Raw genomic sequence first — 25,532 nt, forward strand, 5'->3', positions numbered from 1 at the left:
AGACAGCCCGAACTTGGAAACTGTTAGTACTACCTTTAGGCATATATATCCTATGCCACTACTAGACACATGCAGCACAGCACAGAGGCCCAAATAAGGATAGTTACCAATAAAGGCTCAATCTGCAGGGACCCCAAGAGAGACAATGAGATACCCGTGTGAAATACAGGGCACTATCTTACTGCTGATCTCACTGTGCCGTGAGTTGACGTATGTCGGCTCAGTCCGGAGACAAACCGAGACTGGGTGACCTAGCACAGGTCAGAGTCTGTCTGGTAATCCCCTTGAGTGCTAATCCCAGAGTCCGATTAAACTAGCAGCTTCCTTCAAGGGAATACAGCAGGAACACAGACATATATCCTATCTGTACAGCATCCCGAATTGTATATCCACTGGAATAGCCCAATCCTCCTTGCCATATCCCATTCCCTAAACTATACTACACCATTCTTCTTGTAACTCCTCTGGAAATATTCTTCTTCTTGTAAATCTTCTGGAAAAGTCCAGAAGCCTCTTTGTAATCATCCTGGAAATGTCCAGATGTCTCTTTTGTAATCCGCCCAGAACTGCAAGGTTGAGGAGAAATAGAAATCAGTAATGTAATGTAATGTAACATAGACATAAAAATCTGCCCAAGCTTGTCCCAAAGCTGGTGAACCACGTACAACTTGTCTGAACCGGAAAGGTGAGAAGCTGCGGCATACCCTGACCAAAGTCAGCTGTAAATAAACTACCGGAACGCTGCAGCACTCCCGCCATCGCCGGAGACCCAAGCGCATGCCTGAGTCTCGCTGACATGTGGCCGCTGCATCAACGCTCCTAGAAACATAGTCGAATTGAAGCCCCGCAAAATTTACCCTGCCGCAGCCTGCATAGAAAGAAAATCAGACTCGGGGAATAACCAGAATGACGGTGTGGTGCTTCCTACAGCGCTGGAAAAAAACATGTCGCATCTCATGCGCGCCGCTATAAACTGGCACCTGCACAATCAGCTGCACATGGCCGTGACAAACACCTATGAAAGAGAGCCTCAGAATAAACAGGACCACTACTGCTGCACTGAAACCCAACAAAGAGAACAAGTGCGAGCATGAAATTGCACCGCTATGCCGCGGTGTAAACAACAAGGAAACCAAGCGCATGCATGCAACGGGCGGGAAAGTCCCAGCTCCCTCAATGGATTTCTAGTCATAAAAAACTTAGCCTCAATAAAGCAATGTTACTTACCGTAACAGTTGTTATCCAGGGACAGCAGGCAGCTATTCTCACTAGTGGGTGTCGTCATCCAACGGAGCCCCGATGCGGACATCTCACAAGCATACTTGCTTGTAGAAACTTTTAGAAGTTTCGAGTTGCCCACACCGCGCATGCGCGAGTGCCTTCCCGCCCAATGCACCGGGCGTGTTTCCTCAGTTCAGATAGCTAGCAGAGAAGCCAACCCAGGGGAGGTGGGTGGGACGTGAGAATAGTTGCCTGCTGTCCCTGGATAACAACTGTTACGGTAAGTAACATTGCTTTATCCCAGGACAAGCAGGCAGGTATTCTCACTAGTGGATGACCTCCAAGCTAACCCAAATGGGATGGTGGGAGAGTTGGCAATTTAGGAGAATACATTTTGTAACACTGTTTGGCCAAACTGTCCATCCCGTCTGGAGAAGGTGTCCAGACAATAGTGTGAGGTGAAGGTATGAACCGAGGACCAAGTGACAGCTTTACAAATCTCCTCAATCGGTGTCGATCTGAGGAAAGCTACAGAGGCTGCCATTGCTCTGACCTTATGGGCTGTGAAGGGGTAATCCAGCCTGGGCATAGCAGAAAGAGATACAAGCCACCATCCAATTGGAGATGGTACGCTTAGAGATAGGACGTCCCAAACTTGTTCGGTTCAAAAGAGACAAAAAGTTGAGGAGCAGTTCTGTGCGGTTTGGTGCGTTCCAAGTAGAATGCCAAAGCACGTTTACAGTCCAGAGTATGAAGAGCTGATTCTCCAGGATGAGAATGAGGCTTTGGAAAAAACACTGGAAGTACAATAGATTGGTTGAGATGAAACTCCGATACTACTTTAGGAAGGAATTTCGGATGAGTGCGAAGAACCACCTTGTCATGATAGAGCACGGTGAAAGGTGGATCCGCAACCAACGCTTGAAGTTCACTTACTCGACGGGCAGAAGTGAGGCCGATGAGAAGCACCACTTTCCAATTGAGAAATTTCAGAGGAGCCTTGTTAAGAGGTTCAAATGGAGGCTTCATAAGCTGAGAAAGAACGACATTGAGGTCCCAAATAGAGAATGACACGGTGGCGGTTTACCCGCGGCCACCGCATTTTAGCCGCGGGTCACCCGCCGAAAACGGGGAAGAAAACTAGCAGTCGCTGCGGCGACGGGGACAAGGCCATTCACCGCCCGCGGGGCGGTGAATGGTCTTGTCCCCCGCAGTGAGGCATGAAGGATCGCGCGGTCCCCGCAGCTCACACCCGCCCGCCCAATCGATTCCAGTGTCCAGCCATCTCTCTCCCCTCTCCTCACCCCAGTCCGCAGATCCTCCTCCTCGGCGACCCGCACGCTACCAGAGAGCCGCGCACACCCGCCGCTGCTCAGCCTCGATCTTCTGCTCTGACGCAACCGGAAACAGGAAGTTGCAGCAGAGCAGAAGATCGAACACTGAGCAGCCGCACGTGTGCGGCTCCCTGGGAAAGCGCGCAGGTTGCTGAAAAAGAAAACCCACAAACCAAGGTGAGGAGAAGGGAGAGAGCCGGCCAAACACCAGGATCGACCGGGCAGGCAGGTAGTGGCCGCGGGGACCGTGCGATCGCTAGTGTTCCCGGCTCAAATTGGAAGGAGGGAGTGAAAGGAAAAAGGCTTATATGGATGCAGCGGGGACGGTGACGGGGCGGTGAATGGGATGGCAGTGGCGGTGACGGGGCGGTGAAAGGGATGGCGGTGACGGTGACGGGGCGGTGAAGGGATCAGCGGTGACGGGGCGGTGCAGAGGATGGTGGGCCGGTGACGGGGCGGTGACGGGGACAGATTTTTTCCCCGTGTCATTCTCTAGTCCCAAACCACAGGAGGCGGTTTGAGGGGAGGATTGACATGGAAAAGTCCTTTCATGAATCTGGAAACCACAGGATGTGCAGAAAGAGGTTTCCCCTAAAGAAGCTGGTGGAAAGCAGCAATTGCACTAAGGTGGACTCTGATCGATGTAGACTTGAGGCCAGATTGTGACAGGTGCAAAAGATAGTCCAAAACAGAGGACAAGGAGGCATGTTGAAGCTCCTTGTGCTGAGAAAAACACCAAGTAGAAAATCTAGTCCATTTCTGGGAATAGCACATTTGAGTAGCAGGCTTCCTTGAAGCTTCCAAAACATCCCGCACAGCTGGTGAAAACTGAAGGGGAGTTACGCTGAGAGGAACCAAGCTGTCAGGTGTAGCGACTGCAGGTTGGGATGAAGCAGAGATCCCTGATGCTGCGTAAGCAGAGACGGAAACACTGGCAGAAGGAAGGGCTCCCTGCTACTGAGTTGCAGAAGGAGGGAGTATCAAGGTTGTCTGGGCCACTGAGGAGCAATCAGAATCATGGTGGCCCAGTTGGACTTGAGCTTGACCAGAGTCTTTTGAATGAGAGGAAACGGAGGAAACGCATATAGAAAGAGATTCCCCCAGTCCAGAAGAAAAGCATCTGCCTCGAGACGATGAGGAGTGTAGATCCTGGAGCAGAACTGAGGCAGTTTGAAGTTGTGGGGCGCTGCAAAGAGGTCTATCTGAGGCGTTCCCCACAGGGAGAAGATTTGATGAAGGGGCGTGGAATGGAGAGTCCACTCGTGAGGCTGGAGAAGATGACTGAAGTTGTCCGCCAAGGCATTGTCCACCCCTGAATGTAGACAGCTTTGAGGAAGGCGTTGTGGTGAATCGCCCAATCCCAAACTTTCAGAGCTTCCTGACAGAGGGAGGCCGATCCCGTGCCTCCCTGCTTGTTGCATAATACATGGCGACCTGATTGTCTGTACGAATGAGGACCACCATGTCGAGAAGAAGATGTTGAAAAGCAGTGAGAGCATTGAAAATCGCCCCGAGTTCCAGGAGATTGATATGGCACAGACGATCCGCACTCGTCCAATAGCCCTAGGTGCGGAGACCGTCCAGATGAGCCCCCCAAGTCGGTCATGAGGACCTTCTGATGGGTAGGCATGTGAAACAGCCTGGAAATATTGGAAGAGAGCATCCACCAGCGAAGCGACTGCCGCAGAGCAGGAGTGACCTGAATGTGACGAGTCAAAGGGTCGGAGATCTGCAATCATTGAGAAGCCAGGGTCCACTGAGGAATCCGCAGGTGAAGTCTGGCAAAAGGAGTCACGTGAACCGCAGAGGCCATGTGGCCCAGGAGCACCATCATGTGTCTCGCCGAGATGGATGGACGAGAAGAGACCGAGTGACAAAGATAAAGAAGAGGCGCCAGACGCTGAGGAGGAAGGAACGCTCTGAGTTGAATAGTATCCAGAACACCTCCGATGAAGGGGAGAGACTGTGAAGGTTGAAGATGGGATTTGGGAAAGTTGATCTCGAATCCCAGACTCTGTAGAAACCAGATTGTCCTGAGTGGCCTGGACGGCCCCCTGAGACATGGAATCCTTGATGAGCCAGTCGTCGAGTTAGGGAAACACCTGCAGACCATGGTTCCTGAGTGCTGCGGCCACCACAACCAGGCATTTGGTGAAGACTCTGGGAAACGAAGCTAGGCCGAAAGGTAGCTCTCTGTACTGAAGATGAAGGTGTCCCACCCAAAATCTGAGGTATTGACGGGAGGCCGGATGGATGGGAATATGAGTGTAGGCCTCCTTGAGATCCAGGGAGCATAACCAGTCATTCTGCTCGAGGAGGGGATAGAGGGAAGCCGGGGTCAACATGCGAAACTTCTCTCTGACCAGGGACTTGTTGAGCACCCTGAGGTCCAAAATAGGATGCAGGTCGCCTGTCTTCTTCGGAACAAGGAAGTACCGGGAGTAAAAACCCCTGTTCTGTTGGTCCACAGGGACCGGCTCGACGGCACGAAGCCGGAGCAAAGCCTGAACTTCCTGAAGAAGAAGGGCGGTCTGGGTTAAGTTGGAAGGATACTCTCTTGGAGGATGTTCCGGAGGAACTGAAGAGAGTATCCCTCTCTTACGATGGAAAGGACCCCAGAGGTCGGTGGTAATAGTCATCCATCGATGGTAAAAATGATGGAGACGACCTCCGATGGAAAAAAGAGGGAGGGCAGAACAATGGAAGTTATGCTCCTTACGAGACAGTCAAAAAGGCTGGGGAGTCTTGGGGACAGCAGAAGGTTGAGGTTTTTATTGTGGCTTCTGCTGGTGCTGCCTCTTCACAGGCGGGCGGATGGTGGGGGCCTGCTTCGGTGGGTAGCGCCTCTGATAAATCATAGGCTGACGAGACATAGCAGGCTTGGGCTTCTGGCAGAGAATACACTGAAAAGATTTTTCATGTTTGGACAGCTTCTCAGTCGCTGCCTCGATGGACTTGTCTAAAAGGTCCGCTCCTGCACAGGGAACGTTCGCTAGCCTGTCCTGGAGATTCAGGTCCATATCAATGGTCCGAAGCCACGCCAAGCGTCTCATGGCCACCGAACAAGCAGCAGCTCTGGCCGAGAGTTCAAAAGCGTCGTAAGACGATTTAATCTTCTGCAAGCGGAGTTGGGACAACGACGCCAGTACCTCCGAGTACTCGAAGCGAGCCTGAGAGTCCAGATAGGGCAAAAACTTTTGAAGAATGGATAGAAAAAACTCAAAGTAGGTCGCAAAATGAAAGCTGTAATTCAGGACTCGAGAAGCCATCATCGAGTTCTGGTAGATGTGCCTGCCAAATCTGTCCATGGTTTTGCCTTCCCGACCAGGAGGAGTGGAGGCATAGACCTGGGAGGGATGAGACCGCTTCAGGGAGGATTCAACCAATAGGGACTGGTGAGAGAGCTGTGCCCCGTCGAAGCCCTTATGGTGCACCGTGCGGTACCTAGCATCCAACTTCCCTGGGACCGCAGGGATGGAGTATGGGGTCTCAAAGCATCTCATGAAAGTCTGGTCCAGAAGCTTATGTAGAGGCAGACGGAGAGACTCAGCAGGAGGTTGGGGAAGATGCATCATCTCCAGATATTCCTTAGAAAACTTGGAACCCGAATCCAGGGTGATGTCCAGATCCACCGCCATCTGCCTCAGGAAGGACAAGAATGACAATTGGTCCGCCAGGGCCGGGCCTCGAGACGGGCTCGAAGAAGATGAGGCGGCTTTGTCCGCAGAGGCCGAGGACCGGCAAGGGGAGAACGAACTCCTGCAGTCCTCGAGTTCTGGCATAGGAGGAGGAGGCGAGTACTCCGGGGAAAACTCCCGAAAAGGTTGCTTTCGACGAGGCGAGACGTATCTCGATGAATGCCTCGATCGACGACCGGAGCTGTGTCAAGAAGCAGGCCTCGAGCGTCGAGGTGAGCAAAGCCCAGACAAGGCAGCCACCGAGTAGATGGGACTGGAGGCTGTGGATCGAAGTAGCAGAGGCTGAGACGAAGCCCCCCGAGGCGTTCCCCAAGGCTCAAGGCTCGGCATCACAGAGGAAGTCTCCGGTCCAGGTAAGCCATGAATCGAGGGTATCGGTTCCAAAGGTGGCATGGGCAAAGACTCTGCTCCTTGCGAGGCATGCCCCGAAGCCAGACCAGACACTCGCCGAGACTCTGCTCCCAGCAGCGAGAGTGTGCGCCGAGGAGGCACCGGAGGCGGCTCGACCTCGTGGGAGGCTTCCGCGTGCCCAGGTTGGATCTGGGAGAGAAGCGTCGGCCCAATCTTAGTAAAGAGCTCGACAAATCGCTTCTCCATCATGGCATGGAACGAAGCTGGCAAAGAGGGATCCGCATCAGCAATGGGATCTCCCGCACGGACACCGCTAACTCGGCCGCCAGGGGGCTTGGACTTAGAAGCCTTGGGCACCTTGAGCATCACTGGAGGAATGGGAGGCTGCGCTACCTGATCTGAGGAGACAGCGGAAGGCACCGCAGCAGGCGTCGGAGTTGAAGCCGGCACGAACGAGGCAGGCTTGAGCAGACTCGAGGCCGAAGATGTTGAAGCGGAAGTCGAAGGCGTGGCGCTCTGCGAAGAGGGCAGCTCCGGGGACGCCTCCATGCTAAACAGCGACTCCCACAAAATACAGCGATGCTTAAACGCACGTGCTGTAAGTGTGGAGCAAGGCCGGCACGATATTGGAAGATGTTGAGGCCCCAGACACTGAAGACAGCGTCGATGAGGGTCCGTCAACTAAATCGCGCGCTGGCACTTGACACACTTTTTAAAACCGGTAACAGGCTGGGACATAGGCCGAAAAAGCTCCGCCACAACATCGAAGCCCGGTCGAACGATCGAAATTATTATTTTTTTTTAAACAAGAAAACGCAACGTGAGCCAACGATAATGAGCCCAAAAAAACCTCAAAACCGCGGGCACAGAAGACACAATTAAAGGAACTTTGCGCAGAGAGTTTCGAAGGCAAACTTATCAGCTCCGTGGAAGAGAAAGAACTGAGGAGACACGCCCGGTGCATCTGGCAGGAAGGCACTCGCGCATGTGCGGTGTGGGCAACTCGAAACTTCTAAAAGTTTCTACAAGCAAGTATGCTTGTGAGATGTCCGCATCGGGGCTCCTTTGGATGATGTCACCCACTAGTGAGAATACCTGCCTGCTTGTCCTGGGATAAAATATCCATTCCTTAAACGTATGTTGACCGAACCCACAGTACTAAGACTCCCAAACAGAACCTGAATTTCAAACAACAGTAAAAAACACATACATACTCACAAGCTTGTTGTTAGGGCCGGTTGAAGCCAGTTAGAGCTGGATGTGCTACTAGAGCAGAATGTAGCAACTGTGGTCTCTTTTTTTTTTTTTAACAGAGAAGGGAAAGAAGAAAAAAATCGAGACCCAGTCAGACCCTCTAGCAATGGAGGGAGGGTGAGGCATGGACCTGGGGGGGGGCCCAGGTGTAACCCCTAAAGTCAGCACCGTTCAGCCGGACATCCCTGTCTCACTGAAGAGAAAATCTCAACAGGAGAAACAGAATGGCAGTCTCACTGAAGAGAAACCTCAACAGGAGAAACAGAATGGCAGTCTCACTGAAGAGAAACCTCAACAGGAGAAAATAAAGATCCAGTCACAGCCAGAATCCAGGAGCTATTCGAATAGTGACTATCACCTGTTGGGAGATAGAGCATACTGGAGATACAGGAGGAGTGCCAGCCAATAGGACTACCTGTTAATCAGTTTCTCTATCTCCGCCTACTGGTAGATGTGTGCTATCCCATTGGTCTCTGGATTCATCTGCTGCTATTGCTAAGGAAAATACTTTCAAACTATTAAGGGCTGTCCTGATATATGCCCTTCCTTTTACTTCAAGGAAGTTCTTTCTGAAGTTCTTTTATGGCTTACAGATTTTGTTAATATTTGCTTGGCTGAAGGTTCTTATCCTAAGCAAATGGCTAAAGATACCATTGACTACTATACCTAAAAGTAGACCTGTCACTTATGGCAGGAATTCTTTGGATTGCTAAAGAGTCAGCAGTGAATATATAATTTTCTGATTACTTGGATTCTCTTTCTTATTCACATGTTTCTCAACACAGATTCCATTCAATGCATAGTAGAGAAACTCTTTTATTGAAATTGACTTTTTAAGTGAGGAAATGTTTGGTGACTGACAGTCTTGCTGCAGTTTGACATATCAATGACATCTAATTCTATAATCCAGTGGTTCTTAACCCTGTCCTGCCAGTTGGGTTTTCAAGATATCCTTAATGGATATGCATGAGAGAAATTTGCATGCCTACTACCTACTTTATAGGCAAATCTCACTCATGCATATCCATTAGGGATATCTTGAAAACCCAACTAGATGGGGGTCCCCTAAGACATCTTTAAGAACTAGTGCTATAAACCATTCTTTGCTGCCGACTAATTTTAGTGAAATGGGCTTAGTCAGGGCTGCTCAATTCCAGTCCTTGAGATCTACAGGCAGGCCAGGTTGTCAGGATATCCACATGAATATGCATCATAAAAAATGAACCTCTTTATTATATAATATTTAATTTATCAATGTTACCATATAAATACCTGAATTAAACACATTCCATTCATCTAATAACAAAGCTCACCAATCCATCCAGTCAATCCATTTTTTAAAAACACAAACTTGTGCAATTCCATCTATTAACAGCAAAAGAAGTACTTGAAGTTTCCACATCACCAATCAAATCGTTCAGCTTTCAATATTTTCTTGAGATTAATCCAGTTTTATACTGTTCATTACTTCCACAATCTGTTCAAATTGTGCGATGTTGTCGTTCCCCACAATCTGTTCAAATTGTGTATGATGATATGTGGGAGTAATTAACAGTATAAAACAACTGGATTAATCTCAAGAAAACACTGAAAGCTGAACGATTTGATTGTTGATGTGGAAACTTCAAGTACTTTTTTTGCTGCTGATAGATGGAATTGCACAAGTTTGCGTTTTTTTTAAAAAAATGGATGGACTGGATGGATGGATTGGTGGGCTTTGTGTGTTATTAAATGAATGGAATGTGTTTAATTTAGGTATTTATAAGGTAACATTGATAAATTAAATATTATTTAATAAAGAGGTTCATATTTTATATTTTGTGAATAGTTTTTATGATGTGTATTATCTAATCAATTGGATTAGTAAAACTATTGAATAGAACTGATAAGTCCTAAGTGCAGATTGTGCAATGACTATACCTGAGAGAGATTTGCCTTCTTGGTATGCAAATCTCTCTCAGTATGTGTGGATATCCTGAAAACCTGGCCTGTCTGTAATCTTGAGAACTGGAACTGAGCAGCCCTGGGCTTAGTGGATAAAGTGTTTCAAAGATGGAGTTCCTTCAATACCAACCTGTCTGTAATGAAGCGGAGGAATGGCAATGGTTGCTGCAGGAAGAGTAAATCTGGTCTGAAAAATAAAATGGAAATGTGCATAGTATATCAATGAAATGTTCAACACATTACAGGACTTATTGAGTCTTTGTTTATTTATTAAAGATTTTAAGCAACAAACATTGAAACAACTATACATGAGAGGGTGTATCAATACAGGCATTTATAGTTAACATAGTAAATGACGGCAGATAAAGACCTGAATGGTCCATAAGGTATGCCTATAAGTTATGCATATTAAAAAATACATGATTAGATTAACTTGTCTCTTCTTTGATATTTCTGGGCCATAGACTATAAAGTCTGGCACTGTCCTAAGTTCCAAATGCTGAAGCTGACGTCCAAACTCACTCAAGCCTATCCAACCATCCCTTTGTTTGCAGGACATCTATTGTAAAGTCTAGCCAGTAACATCCTCCTATTCCATATTAGTGGAGTTAACATTGATGCCTACCCCAGCCTATCCTACACTAAATCACTATACAGTGGTACCTTGGTTTACGAGCATAATTTGTTCCAGAAGCATGCTCATAAACCAAAATACTCGTATATCAAAGCGAGTTTCCCCATAGGAACTAAGGGAAACTCGCTTGATACGTTCCAACCCAACCCCAACCCCCGAGACCAGCGGCGCTGCTGTACCCCCCCTGAGAACCGGCATTGCTCCCCCCGAAGGCCCCCCCCCCGCGTGATCCACCCTCCCCCTACAATCTGGCACCCTCCCCCCCCGCGATCCGGCATCCCCCCGAGTGCATCACACCCCTCACTCGCGATCTGAAATCCTACAGCACCCACCCGAACACGCTGCTTACCCCCTTCTGGCCACCGGCACTAATGCACAGGACATGCTAGTGCCCGAAGATCTGCTTCCCCTTCTTTGCTGGGCCTTAAGCATCTGTGCATGCTCAAAGCCTTTGAGTTCACGCTCTCTCCAAGAGAGGAATTGATTTGATGAGATCTTAGCAGAGTCCAAAATGATCTATGTGCCAAAAAGAAATACATAGACTGTGCAATAAAACAGTGTTTCTCAACTTGGTCCTGGAGTACCCCCTTGCCAGTCATGTTTTCAGGCTATCCACAATGAATATACATGCTATCCACAATGAACATGCATGAAAGAAATTTGCATATAATGGAGGCAGTATATGCAAATCAAGTTTATGCATATTCATTGTAGATATTCTGAAAACCTGACTGGCAAGAGGGTGCTCCAGGACCGAGTTGAGAAACACTGCAATAGAAGAAAATTTATATAAGGAATGCCAAAATATATCCCTTTCATCATCAATAATTGGATGACTTATACCTTCCTTCCCAGGTTTTATGAAGCCCAGAAGAATTTGGCGAGTCTAATTTCTTAAGGAACTTATAAAGTTGTGATACTATATGACTTTTAGAGGAAAGCTTAATGCAAAAATTATATAAATCAGGACATCTTGAAAAGTATGGTAAGTAATGAAAGATTAGTTCTTACCTGGATAACCTTCTGTTAATCTACTACATATTCCATACATGGGGTGATCAATCCATTCCCGTGAACTGGACTTGCAGAAGTAAGAATATTTACAGCTTTGAGCACAGCCCAGTGAACCCTCCAGTTAAGTCCCAAAGCAATCGATCTCCACTGGAACAGAAGACAAAGAAGGAGGGGATGGGGAATCTCCACGCATACAATAAACAATTCTCTAACTCAGAAAACAATTAGAACAATTCAACATAATTGGAAAACAACTTGCTGTGTGCAACGGGCACGAACATTAAGGGAGCTAGAGGTTGAGGAATACACTTACTCATATCAGATTTCTTGGCATTTAGCATCTGGTTGATAGAAAAACTCTAGGCCTGGAATACAGAAATATCTGAGGCAGAAAAGCAGGAGATACAGAACACACAGAGGGCAGGCCATAGGGAATCTGTAGTAGATTAATATATAGAAGATTATCCAGTTAAGAACTTAATCTTTCATTTTGTTACATCTACTCCATATTCCGTACATGAGGTAATGCACCCAATACATCTAAAGTGGGAGAGAAGAGCTTGCTCACAAGACAGAAGCCCAAAAGCGGCGTCTTCCCGAGCCACCACTTCCACTCTGTAAAATTTGGAAAAAGTATGCAGAGTAGACGAATCTCTGCCTGACAAGTAGCTGCCTGACAAATCTCTGTGGGACGAACTACCTGAGTCTCCATGCAGGAACAAGTTACAAGCTTATTTAAAATTTGATAAATCATCTAAACATAGTTTTCAAGGCGGTTTACAGTTAAAATTAGCATGTTGCTTCACAAATCTCCAAGAAATTACTTTCGCTGCCGGTGACCTCAAAGACAGGTTTGAAGTTGTTATCTCCAAAATTTTTTTTGTGGTATATTTTAGACCTTATTTATCATGGACCCCAGAAGGTTTGTCCGAAACACGGACCGTGTCGGGTCCCTTGATTGGTAAAAGGGTTTTATAATATGTTTTTTGCATTTTAATTTTGGAACAATAAATTTGCCTGCATCTTGTACACAGTCTGCAGTTTTGTTTGTTTTTCCTGCTTCACAATAACCAACACATTTAGAATGAACAAATGACATGACTTACTTGAACAAGAAGATAGGAGGGGAGAACTACAATATTGGATAGAAAAAAAACAATTAGGGCCAAAAACAGCAGGTAAGGTAAAAAAGAAGGAGATCTCAAGGAGGAGAGATCTCAGTAAGTTAAAAAAATGAATATAATAGCACTAAAGAAAATGTCGTCCTAATAAGGACGGTTAGATATTATAAGCATCTTTAAACAAGAATGCCTTTAATTTTGCTTTGAATTAAGTCATAGAAGAGGTGACACTCCTCGTCAAGTGTGCCTTGAGAGAGACTGGTGGCTGCTTCCTAAAGACAATGTACACTGAAGAGATAGTCATGTGAATCCATCCAGCAATAGACGCCGACTTGCCAAGCCAGAAGTGGCTGTATAAGAAAGAACAGATGGTCAAAAATAAGCAAGTCATTTGTCTAAACTAAACTAAACCTTAAGTTTGTATACCGCATCATCTCCATAAAGATAGAGCTCGACACGGATTACAGGTAATTCAATAAATGAGGGAAGGACATAATAAGAAATAAGAGGTTATGAAGAGGATAGATAGCTTTACATTTTGGAGAAAAGGCAGGTTTTTAGATGCTTTCGGAATAATTGGAATGAGCCTAGGTTCCACAGCGGGGCAGGGAGGTTATTCCAAAGCTCAGTGAATTTGAAGAAAAGGGATTTCCCTAATTTACCTGCATACATGACACCTTTTAACGAGGGGAAAGATAGTTTGAGTATGTGAGCGGATCTGATAGTGTCAGGTCTTGAAGAATTCCAGGATAGTGGGATTAGAGGAGGAAGAATGCCATGTAGGATCTTGAAAATTAGGCAGGTACATTTAAAGTGAATCCTAGAAATCACCAGAAGCCAGTGAAGTTTTGACAGAAGCAGGGAAACATGATCAAATTTGCTTTTTGCGAAGATCAATCTAGCCGCAGTGTTCTGAATCCGCTGAAGTCTTTGAAGATTTTTCTTGGTTAGACATAGATAGAAGGAATTACAATAGTCTAGTCTGGAAATTTGTCCTTTCTAATGACTGGGCAAAACCCTGCAGACGTCCAACTTCTCCAGAACTCTGTCCTATTTGGCAGACCCAATGGACTGAAAAGCAGTTAGACAAGCCTTCTGGTTGATATGGAAAGCCAACACCGTCTTTGGAAGAAAGGAGAACACAGCATAGTATGACACCTTCATCTGCGATTCTGAGGAAAGACTCTCTGCAGGAAAGATTCGCTGTGCCGAAGCAATTGCCACCAGAAACATAGTTTTAATTGTGAGGTCCAAAAGGGAAGCAACCTTGAGGGACTCATACAAAGCTTTAGTGAGGCCCTTCAGAACATCATTAAGTTTCCAGTTCAGAAAGGGACACTGCAGTGAAGGTCTCAACTGGGAAGCTCCTCTGAAGAATCTGGCCACATCAGGATGAGATGTAAGTGAAACCTTATGATTCTGTGTTAGGCATCTTAAGGGAAGCCACTGCCAGGCTTTTTCCAGCCCTGCCTGAAGGAAAGCCAGGATGATCGGAATGAGAGTCTACCTGGTCCTTAGCACACCATTGCTGAAAAGCCCACCAAGCCTTTGCACAGGCTGCTAGAGTACAGCCTGTGGAAAGCCTGGCCCAAAACATGGCAATAACCATGGCTCGAAACAACGTGGCAATAACCATGTCGGAATAGTCCTTGAACACTAGCGCTGAGCGCTCAAGACACATGCTTTAAGACCAAAGCGCTGAGGATTCTCCATAGGGACTGGCCTGTGAGAAGCCTGCGGTTAAGAGGCAGCCTTTGTTCTGCTGAACACATTCCAGGTCCATATACCAAGGCTGGTGATGCCAATCTGGAGCTACCAGGATCACAAGGCTTGTATGAGTTGCAATCCAGTGAATGATCCAGCCCACCATGGGCCAAGAAGGGAAGACGTAAAGGAAACTGATGCGTGGTCAGGGTTAGACCAATGTTTCTAATCTCAAGCTTCCTGGCTCTGTTCTTTGACTGAAGAAACATTTGGCCTTCGTGTTGTTGGCCGAAGCCATCAAATCCATCATAGGTCTGTTCCAGTATTGCATAATAAGATTGAATGCCCTGTGTGAGAGCGACCATTCTCCCTGGGTCAAGGATCTGTCAACTTTAGAAAGTCAGCCTCAGCATTTTCCACTTCAGCCATGTGGGCAGCAGAAAGAGCCTGAAGGTGGGCTTCCGCCCACTGGAAGAACATCTGGGCTTCCAGATGCAAGGGAGGTGCTCCTTGTGACCCCCCAGCCTGTTCATACACGCCAATGCTATTGCATTGTCAGAGAACATTTTCACAGATTTTCCTCTAGAATGATTTCTAGAACCTTTAGAGCTAGTCGAATGGCTCTGAGTTCCAGATGGTTTGTGGACCACTTCTTTTGATGCAAGGTCCACCGGCCCAAAACCAAGCAGTCCCCGCAATGAGCTCCACAGCTGAAGAGGCTGGCATTGATCAGGATAGTCATCCAGTTTGAAATCTGGAGAGGCATGCCTTTCAACAAGGACGCATCCAGGTCCAGTAGCAGCTGTCCCTTTTTCCCTTCCCAGCAGCTTCCCAGACTCCGTTCCCTCCCCTCCCCTCCCAGCAGAATCTCTCCTTCTCCCTCTCCAGGTCCAGTAGCAGCTGTCCCTTTTTTTTTTCACCATGCCCAGCAGCTTTCTCCCCTCCCAGCAACTCTCCTTACTTGCCAGCGCTGTGATTCAGTAAGGCAGCCTCGGGTCCTTTGTTGGGTCGCAACGCCTCTGAGGAAAGCGGAAGTTGCATCATCAGAGGCGGCCTGACTCAGCAAAAGCTCCAAGGCTTCCTTCCTGAATCGCTGCGCTTGTAAGTAAGGAGAGCTGCTGGGAGGAGAGAAAGCACACTGTCTGACGCTCCCCATTATCTTTCCGGCCCTGCGCGAACTACAGCTCCTCGATCTTGCCGGTCCTACACGGACCGGCAGGAAATTGAAGATGTTGATCTCGCCGGTCCTGCATGGACCGGCAGGAATTTTCTGTGGACCGGCGGTTGAAGAACTGTGTTCTAGGGTATACATATTCAGGGCTTCCAGTCTCTCCTCATACGTCTTCTGGCACAATCCTCCTATCATTTTCGTCACCCTCCTCTGGACTGCTTCAAGTCTTCTTATGTCCTTCGCCAGATACGGTCACCAAAACTGAACACAATACTCCAATACCAATGACCTGTACAGGGGCATCAACACCTTCTTCCTTCTACTGGCTACGCCTCTCTTTATACAGCCCAGCAACCTTCTGGCAGCAGCCACTGCCTTGTCACGCTGTATTTTCGCCTTTAAGAGCTTCGGACACTATCACCTCAAGGTCCCTCTCCCCGTCCGTGCATATCGGCTTCTCTCCTCCCAGCATATAAGGTTCCTTCCAATTATTAATCCCCAAATGCATTACTCTGCATTTCTTTGCATTGAATTTTAGTTGCCAGGCATTAGACCATTCCTCTATCTTTTGCAGATCATTTTTCATATTTTCCACTCCCTTTTCGGTGTCTACTCTGTTGCAAATCTTGGTATCATCTGCAAAAAGGCACACTGTTCCTTCTAATCATTCAGCAATGTCACTCACAAACATATTGAACAGGATTGGCCCCAGCACCGAACCCTGAGGGACTCCACTACTCACCTTTCCTTCCTTCGAGCGACTTCCATTAACCACCACCCTCTGGCCTCTGTCTGACAACTAGTTTCTAACCCAGTTCACCACTTTGGGTCCTAACTTCAGCCCTTCAAGTTTGTTCAACAGCATCCTATGAGGAACTGTATCAAAGGCTTTGCTGAAATCTAACTAAATTACATCTAGCATATGTCCTCGATCCAGCTCTCTGGTCACCCAATCAAAAAATTCAATCAGGTTCGTTTGGCACGATTTACCTTTTGTAAAGCCATGTTGCCTCAGATCCTGTAACCCATTAGATTCAAGGAAGTACACTATCCTTTCTTTCAGCAACACTTCCATTATTTTTACAACAACTCAAGTGAGGCTCACTGGTCTGTAGTTTCCCGCTTCATCCCTGTGACCGCTTTTATGAATAGGGACCACATCCGTTCTCTTCCAATCCCCAGGAATCACTCCCGTCTCCAGAGATTTGTTGAACAAGTCTTTAATAGGACTTGCCAGAACCTCTCTGAGCTCCATTAGTATCCTGGGATGGATCCCGTCTGGTCCCATCGCTTTGTCCACCTTCAGTTTTTCAAGTTGCTCATAAACACTCTTCTCCGTGAATGGCGCAGAATCTACTCCATTTTCTCGTGTAACTTTGCCAGACAATCTTGGTCCTTCTCCAGGATTTTCTTCTGTGAACACAGAACAGAAGTATTTGTTTAGCACATTTGCTTTTTCCTCATCACTCTCCACATATCGGTTCCCAGCATCTTTTAGTTTAGCAATTCCATTTTTCATCTTCCTTCTTTCACTAATATATCTGAAAAAATTTTTGTCTCCCTTTTTTTACATTTTTAGCCATTTGTGCTTTCGCCAGACGTATCTCTCTCTTGGCTTCTTTCAGTTTCACCCTGTAGTCCTTTCTGCACTCCTCTTCTTGGGGTTTTTTATATTTCACGAACGCCAACTTTTTCGCCTTTATTTTCTCCACCACTAGTTTGGAGAACCATATCGGCTTCCTTTTTCTCTTGTTTTTATTGATTTTTTTCACATAAAGGTCTGTAGCCATTTTTATCGCTCCTTTCCACTTCTCTTATGTCCTCCCATCCTAACAGCTCTTTCTTCAGGTACTCTCCCATTGCATTAAAGTCCGTACGTTTGAAATCTAGGACTTTAAGTAACGTGTGGCCGCTCTCCACTTTAGCCGTTATATCAAACCAAACCGTTTGATGATCGCTACTTCCCAGATGAGCACCCACTCGAACATTAGAGATACTTTCTCCATTTGTGAAGACCAGATCCAATATAGCTTTTTCCCTTGTGGATTCCGTCACCATTTGTCTGAGCAGAGCCTCTTGAAAGGCATCCACAATCTCCCTACTTCTTTCCGATTCCGCAGATGGAACATTCCAGTCCGCATCCGGCAGGTTGAAATCTCCCAACAGCAGAACCTCCTCTTTCCTTCCAAACTTTTGGATATCCACAATCAGATCCTTATCAGTTTGCTGCAATTGAGTCGGAGGTCTGTAGACTACACCGACATAGATAGAAGTGCCATCTTCTCTTTTCAGAGCGATCCATATCGCTTCTTCCTCTCCCCAGGTCCCTTGCATTTCGGTTGCTTGGATATTGATCTTTACATAGAGAGCTACTCCTCCACCTTTTTGACCATCTTTGCCCTTCCTGAAAAAATTATATCCCGGTATGTTTGCATTCCATCCATGTGATTCACTGAACCTTGTCTCTGTGATACCGACAATATCTAGATCTGCCTCTAACATCAGGGCTTGCAGATCATGAACTTTGTTGCTGAGACTGCATGCATTTGTGGTCATCGCTTTCCAGCTATTTTTCAGCGGTAATCTCCTTTTTCGTATGGATTTTTGTTTTGTTTCACTTTCCGTTGCAATACTAAGAAATGAGTTGCTGATATTGTTTATGTTGCAATCTTTACTACTATCACATCTTTTTTTTTTTGCTGGGAGTAGTCTCTATAATTGTCCTTCATACATACACCACTGCCACCTTCTAGTTTAAATGCCTAGAAACATATTGTCTAAATTGCTCTGCAAGGTTTCTTTTTCCTGCTGTAGTAATACGTAGCCCATCGGTGCAATATAGCTTCTTGTCCTTCCATGTATTTCCCCATCCTCCTATGTACCTATAGAGCTTACATCCTCCTATGTACCTGAAGCCTTCTTGATGACACCAGGCTTTGAGCCATCTATTAAAGTCCTCTGTGTTTTTTACTCTTTGCTCTCCCTTTCCATATGCAGGCAGTATTTCAGAAAAAGCTAAAGTCTTTACAAAAGGTTTCAAACCCTCACCAAGCTCCCGAAAAGCTTTCTGTGCTGCAAGTGTGGAGTTGTTGGCCAGGTCATTTGTTCCAAGATGAATAACAACATCAGTGTTAAAATCCTTAGTTTCTTCCTTAATTATAGTCAGTATTTGCCTGGAACTCCTGGTAGCTGAGGATCCTGGAAGACATTTCATTATTTTGGTCTCCTTGCCTTGTGTTCCAAGGTTAATGCCTCTGATGATGGAATCCCCCAACAGTAATAGTTTTCTGTTTTTGGCTTTTTTTATTTGTGCTTAGGGTGCACTTGTTCTCTTGAGTTACCTTCATTGGTTCCAGTCAAGTTTCAAGTTTCTTGGTTTTTAATATACCGACCATCAAAGAATATCTGGACTGTTTACAATAAATCTAAAAAGAGATAAAAGTAAGATAAAATGTTAAGCATTAAAAATGATTAGGTGAACATAAATAACATCGACTGGACAGACTTGAAAGTGAGGGTAAAAGGGAAGGGAAGGGAAAAGTTACATGTTGGAGAAGAAATGGAGACAGTGGGAAAGGGGAAAAAACATATAGGGTGGGTCGCTTTATCAAAGCGGTTGGTTGTTTTGGAAAAGGAAAAGAGAGAGAGAATAGAAAGAAAAAAAAGAAAAAGAAAATAAAAAAGAAACAAAAAGGGGAGAGTTAAAGGTAAGTCTAAACGTAGCCAAAGTCGTCACGAAATAAAAAAGTCTTTAGGCTTATCTTAAATTTGTCTAAATGTTGTTCATCACGGAGTTGCTGTGGTAAAGAGTTCCATAATGTTGGGGCAGTTACAGCGAAATTTGTTTTCCGGGTGTAGTAAAAGTCTTTTATGGAAGGAATAAAGAGAAGTTTTTGATCAGTTGACCTTAGAATGTGTGGGGAAAATTGGGGAATGAGAAGTTTGTCGAGAAATAAGGGTTGGTGAAAGTGTTTTATTTTCAAGGAGAGTAGTACGATTTTATAGGTGATACGGTGGGTAACGGGGAGCCAATGTGCCTCTTTGAGAAGAGGGGTAACATGCTCAAATTTGCCTATTTTGTGAATGAGTTTTATTGCTGTGTTTTGTATTAATTGTAGGCGTCGGATTTCTTTTTGGGGGAGACCGTTGAGAAGAGAGTTGCAATAATCTAATTGAGAAATGACTAAGGAGTGGATTAAGATATTGATTGAATCGGTCTCTAAGATTGAGAGTAGTGACCAAATAATGCGAAGTTTGAAGAAACAAATTTTTGCAATTGAACTGATATGGTCATGGTAGGTGAGGTCTTTATCAATGATGACGCCTAATAGTTTTATTTTTGTTTCTATTTGTATTGGAATGGAATTAATGGAAAGTTGTCCCGGTAAGGGGGCACAGTTTTTAGTTGGAATTAGGATGGCACGAGATTTATCGATATTAAGGGAGAGTTTATTTGAGAAAAGCCAATCATATATAGTGTCTAATTTATCGTTTATGTCTTTTATGTCTGAGATGTTTGTGGTGTTGACTGGTTGAAGGAGTTGTATATCATCAGCGTAGGCAAAAATTGTAAATCCAATAGATTGTGCTAAAGTAAGTAGAGGAGACAGGAAGATATTAAATAGTAGTGGGGAGAGAATCGAACCTTGTGGGACACCGTATGTTAGAGATATAGGTTGCGAAGTTTCGTTCTTTACATGGACTTTAGAGCTGCGATCATTAAAGTAGGATGTGAACCAAGAAAGAGCTGGGCCTGTGATACCACAGTCTTTAAGTCTATTAATAAGAAGAGAGTGGTCGATAGTGTCAAAGGCTGCGGACAGATTCAGAGAAATAAGAATAACAGATTTTTGATGGTCATGGTAATAATGTATAGTTGAGATAAGGCCTAACAGAGACAATTCTGTTGAATGTGAAGCGCGAAAACCAGTTTGGCATGGATGTAGGGCATGGGTTTTTTCAATGAATTCTGTAAGTTGGGTATGAATAATTTTTTCCGTTAGTTTCGAGATTAGAGGTAGATTGGCTATAGGGCGGTAATTTTTAGGCAAAGAAGGATCTAAATTATGTTGTTTGAGTTTTGGGAAAACAAGAGCTGTTTTCCAAGCAGTAGGTACTAGACTGTCAGAGAGAGACTTGGATATCATTTCCCAAATGTAAGGGCCGAAGAAAGAAAATAATTTTTTAAGGAGCGAAGGGGGAATGCTTTCCAAAAGATTATTGGAAGTGTTTAAAGATTGAAGAATGAGAAGAAGATTTGCTAGTGAGGGCATTTTGAAGTTTGAGAAAGAGCTGAATGATATTTGAGTAGAATCATTGGGAATGTGAATGTGAGGAGAGGAAGCAGGAGGTGAAGGTCCATAATGTGATCTGATGTCCTTAATTTTTCTGTCGAAGAAAAGTGATAGTTCGTCTGCAGATGGCTGGGTTGTAGGGGGTGGTTTTTTTTTCTTCGAATATTTTGAAAGAGACTGGGCGAGGTTGAAAAGGGTGGAAGAGTTACGGGTGGTAGTAATGAGTTTCGAGTAATATTCTTTTTTTGTTTGTTGAATGGCTTTTTTGTAATGAGAAGCTTTTTCCTTGAACAGAAGGAGGAAATTATTGAGGCGTGTTGTACGCCATTTATGCTCTATGGAACAAAGTTTGTTTATGAAGGAGGGTGAGTTTTTCGTTATACCAAGGTTGTTGTTTTGATTTTTGAGTTTGATTTGAGATGGGATTTTTTTCTAATGGAGGTGCCAGAGAATCTAGTAAGGATTTTGTGGAAGTTTCCCAAAGAGAAAATTGGTCTGTAATGGAGAGAGCAGAGAAGTCTTTGAGGTTTAGGTCGAAGGAGGTCTGAATAGCCGAAAGGGTTATTTTAGTAGTGTTACGGAAGGTATAGGTATTTATTTTTTATTGGGCTTGGCTTAATTTTACAGGAAGGTCTAATTGCCAGGTAATGAGAGTGTGATCTGACCATGGTAAGGAATGAAATTGAAAGTTTTAGAAAAGAAGGTTAATAGAAGATGGACAGAAAACCATGTCTAAAGTATTACCAGCCGAGTGTGTAGGTTTAGAAATGAGAGGAGATAATGATAGGTCAGAGATCAAGGTTAAGAGTTCGGAAGTATTGTAATGGTTAGGAGAATTGAAATGAATGTTAAAATCACCAAGGATTATGGAGTCAGGATAGGCGGTATTGAAGTCAGTGATGGTAGAAATAAGAGCAGAAAGCGAAGTTTTGGTTACTGGTGGGGGAAAATAAATAAGAAGGAAATTAAGAGAAGGAGAGTGTTTAATAGAAAATTGAAGAGTTTCAATTGAAACGTTGGAGGATTAGTAGGCAGTAATGGGCTGGAGGGGGATAGAAGTATGATGAATAACCGCTAATCCTCCTCCTTTTTTATACAGACGAGGTTGAAAGATTGCTTTCCTTCTGTTTTCTTGAGTTCTTGCTGCTCAATGTAGCCATCAGGTCAAAAGTTGGGCAGACCCAGCAACGAACAATAGCTTGGAATGCTTTTGTAGACAACGTCCACTCTCACGGGTCTAAGGTCTGCTTGCTGAGGTAATCAGTCTGGACATTTTCTATTCCAGCTATATATGCTGCTCATCGGAACAACAAGTGGGCTTACAGATGCAGCTGGGCACTTTTTGTGCCTCATTGGCGATTGATACAAGCCACTGCTGTAGAATTGTCCAAGAAGACTCAGACCACCTATCTCTCCAGACTCTCCTCCAGCTTCTGTACCACCAATTGAATGGCCTGAAGATCCAGCCTGTTAATGTACAACTGTCTCTGAGAAGCCGACCATCATCCCTTGATTGGGTGTCTGTTGCAATGGCCTCCCCAGTCGAGCATGCTGGCATCCACTGTGAGAATCATCCACAAAGTTATTCTGAGGCACATGTCCTGTAATAACAATTGTAGAAAGAGCCACCAAGACATGCTGCTGAGGGATTCCGGGGTCCACGGCAGTGTCATCTGAAGAGAATCCATTTGTGAAGACCACTGAGACAGCAGAGTGTTCAAGGGGACACATATCTATAGTGAATCTAATCTAATCTAATCTAAACCTTAAGTTTATATACCGCATCATCTCCATGAGTATGGAGCTCGACACGGTTTACAAGAACTTAAAATAGTAGGTAGAGAAGAAGAAAAAGGATTACATGAACTTATGTGAAGAAGGGGAGAGAAAAAAGGGGGGGGGGAAGGATAGAGTTACAATGAACCTTAGTTCCTCTGGCCAAATAAGTAAGTTTAAGGACAGTTTTGATAAGATTTTTACTGCTCATATTGAGAATATATATGAAGATGGTATTTATTAAGGTTTAATATTTTTAACCAGAAAGTCAGAGGTTGTAGTTAGTGTTTATGTATAAATGTGTTTATTTTTTCACAGTACCCCCTTCCTGATGCTGTTGCGAAACTTGAGTTGAAGGGAGGCCATTTTTATAGTAACACAGGGGTCATTAAGAGCACTCCTTGTACGTCTGATGGTACGTCTGCACTTTTTGGTTGGTGACTGAGCACTTTAATAGCACGTGTTGCACTTCATTACTATAAGTATATAAATATTTATTTATTATTTTTTTACTTGAGTGAAAATTGAACTTGTGGAGACATTTTCCAGTTTGGAATATTTAACACAAACAATTTTTGTATTAACTCCTTGAGCTATTTTGAGTGTGGTATCTATAATATCTCTATCAAACCTATAGGAAAAAGCAATTTTAGGGGCATGAATTCTAGAAGTCACCCATCATCCAAGGACACATGCTGGCACTTTAACAAGGGTACCTGTACTTTGAGACTGCAGGTACAAACTTGTTTGTTCTGGATGTGCATTGCCATACCTACTCATATAATTTCCTAAGAAGCCCCCCCCAAAAAAAAAAAACTGGGACAGATAAAACAAAGGGGAGGGGGCCCTAGAGTAACACTCTTATAAACCTTGAGGACAAGCTGGGGGCACAACCTGGACAACAAGGCCATACACTGCATGGCTAGCATCCCTGTATCCTTGGCTTCAATTCCTTTCCCTATACCCCAACCAGCAGGATACCAAGCTGTTGGAAGATGGGCTTTACTAGTGTTTTCATATCCCATTCCATGGGCCTACCAATAATGCCACCTGTAACATGCAGAGATACCACCATAAGCACGAACACATTGTTGCTAACAAGATACAAAAGGAAGCAGCCCTAGGCTGCTTGGCAGGCTCGTTCCAGGCCCCCCCCCCCTCATTCCCAGACATGCACCTATCACCAATATCCATAGTGCCCAAGAAGTAACCGGGCAAATTTAGGCCGATACAAAACTTATCATACCCACCAGGCCAATCAGTCAATTATTTCATTTCTACCAGTACCTTGATTTTCTTTCATCTCGAGCTGTTCTCGACCCGTTTCAAACTGGTTTTCACCCTCTTCATTCTACATAAACTGCTTTTACTTGAGTCTCCAACCATCTTCTTCCTCCTTGAGCTATATGCAGCATTTGACACTATAGATCACCGCCTATTCATCAATACACCAATAGAACGCTGGCAATGAAATGAGACTCTCGTACAGAAAAAGCATTTATGGAGGAACGTTAAGACAACAAGGGGTCAAATAAGGCACTGGCACAGAAAACCACCACTACTTGCAAGGAAAAAACCACTACTGCAACACTCATGGGGGAAATAAAAAATAAACTTACCCTGAAAACCCCACGGCTAATAAAAAAAATGGCGACTCAGAAAAACGTCAATGCGCTGTAGTCACAGCGTCATGACGTCACAACAACAATAACTAGGTTGGAATAAAAATCAGGATAAACCAATAAAAAAACTCAAAGGGGCAAAAAATAATGCAAAGTTTAATAATAATAAAGTTCAAGTTTAATAAAATTTGATGGATCCTTAATCATAATACAAAACTGAGAAAGCTGTAAAAAAAATAATACTCAAAAAAATTACGCTGTGGGGTTGTGACATCATGACATCACGAAAACAATAGCTCAGCAAGAACAAAGATCAAGATAAAAGACCAAGATGACAAAAAAATTAAAATATAATAAAAGCCAGAAGAAAAAACAAAAATCTTGAAAAGGCAAAAGAAATAATGCTCTAAAACTATTGTAAAATCAGTTTCAAAAACTTTGAAGGAATGAAAACCAAAACTAAAATCAAGAATATAAAATATCGGCAGGGAGATCAAGATGGTGTCAAGGACCTACGCTTGAGCGGGTGTAGCAGTTTTCAGCGTTAGTTTTCAGAGTTGAGTATCGACTCTCTCCTGCTCTATCCCTCTGGCACTAGGGACTCCTCAGCGCTTGGTTCAACCAACAATTATAAATGTTTTTGCCCGTTTGAATGAGAAGACCAATCCTACCTCAGAGGTGAGCAGGGGAACTCGGCGCAGGAGCTGCTCAGGCGTCGCTGAGCCTGGAGCAGAGGTCGGTCCCTCCACAATCTGAAAGTGGCCAGGTGCAGGGAGATGCAGGAATTCAGCTGCCCGGTGAGGGAGGGCTGCACTCTAGCAGCGGAGGTACGCCAGCACTGGATCAACAGGAAGACGGTGTTGGAGAACTTTGTCCGCTATCTCCCCAACACCGATAAAGGAGAGGTGAGAAGCGCTTGGGGAGGGAATACCATCAGTTTTGGGGAGCTGAAAAGACCGAAGAAAATAGATATGGAAGTGCTCTGGCAGGCCATATCTATCATGGATGCTAACCTTAAATTGAGTCTTTCAACTATCAAAACTGATTATGGAACTATCTATTCCAAAGTGGAGAAGCAAGGGGTGCGACTATCTAATTTAAGTGAGGAACTGTAGAAACAAGAGGAAAATTTAAAAGAATTAAAGACTGTTCAAATGGAAATGGTTAAAAAAAATCCTTTATTTCCCGCAAATTGGAGAATTTCAAAAATTCATTGAGAAAGAATAACTTAAGATTTCTAAATTTTCCTAAATGTCTCGTTATCTCGCCTGTAGAGATGGCAAGAAAATATTTCCAATATTTCCAATATTCCATTGGAAAATTTACCTCCAATTGTCAGAGCTTACTATTTTAATATCAAGAAACCTCAAGGAGAATCTACTCCTACTGAAAAA

General features: G+C 44.6%; 1 protein-coding gene across 3 annotated transcripts in view; it reads right to left on the bottom strand.

The window, feature by feature from the left end:
* Nucleotides 1–25,532, bottom strand: part of TENT4A (terminal nucleotidyltransferase 4A) — a 547,459-nt gene that overhangs the window by 34,586 nt on the left and 487,341 nt on the right. For all 3 annotated transcript variants that reach the window (XM_033929742.1, XM_033929743.1, XM_033929741.1), the window contains one exon: nt 9,933–9,989. In XM_033929742.1, the coding sequence (XP_033785633.1) occupies nt 9,933–9,989 (57 nt within the window). The remainder of the gene's footprint in view (nt 1–9,932; nt 9,990–25,532) is intronic.

Source organism: Geotrypetes seraphini, chromosome 2 (assembly GCF_902459505.1).
Source record: "Geotrypetes seraphini chromosome 2, aGeoSer1.1, whole genome shotgun sequence".
Classification (NCBI taxonomy): domain Eukaryota; kingdom Metazoa; phylum Chordata; class Amphibia; order Gymnophiona; family Dermophiidae; genus Geotrypetes; species Geotrypetes seraphini.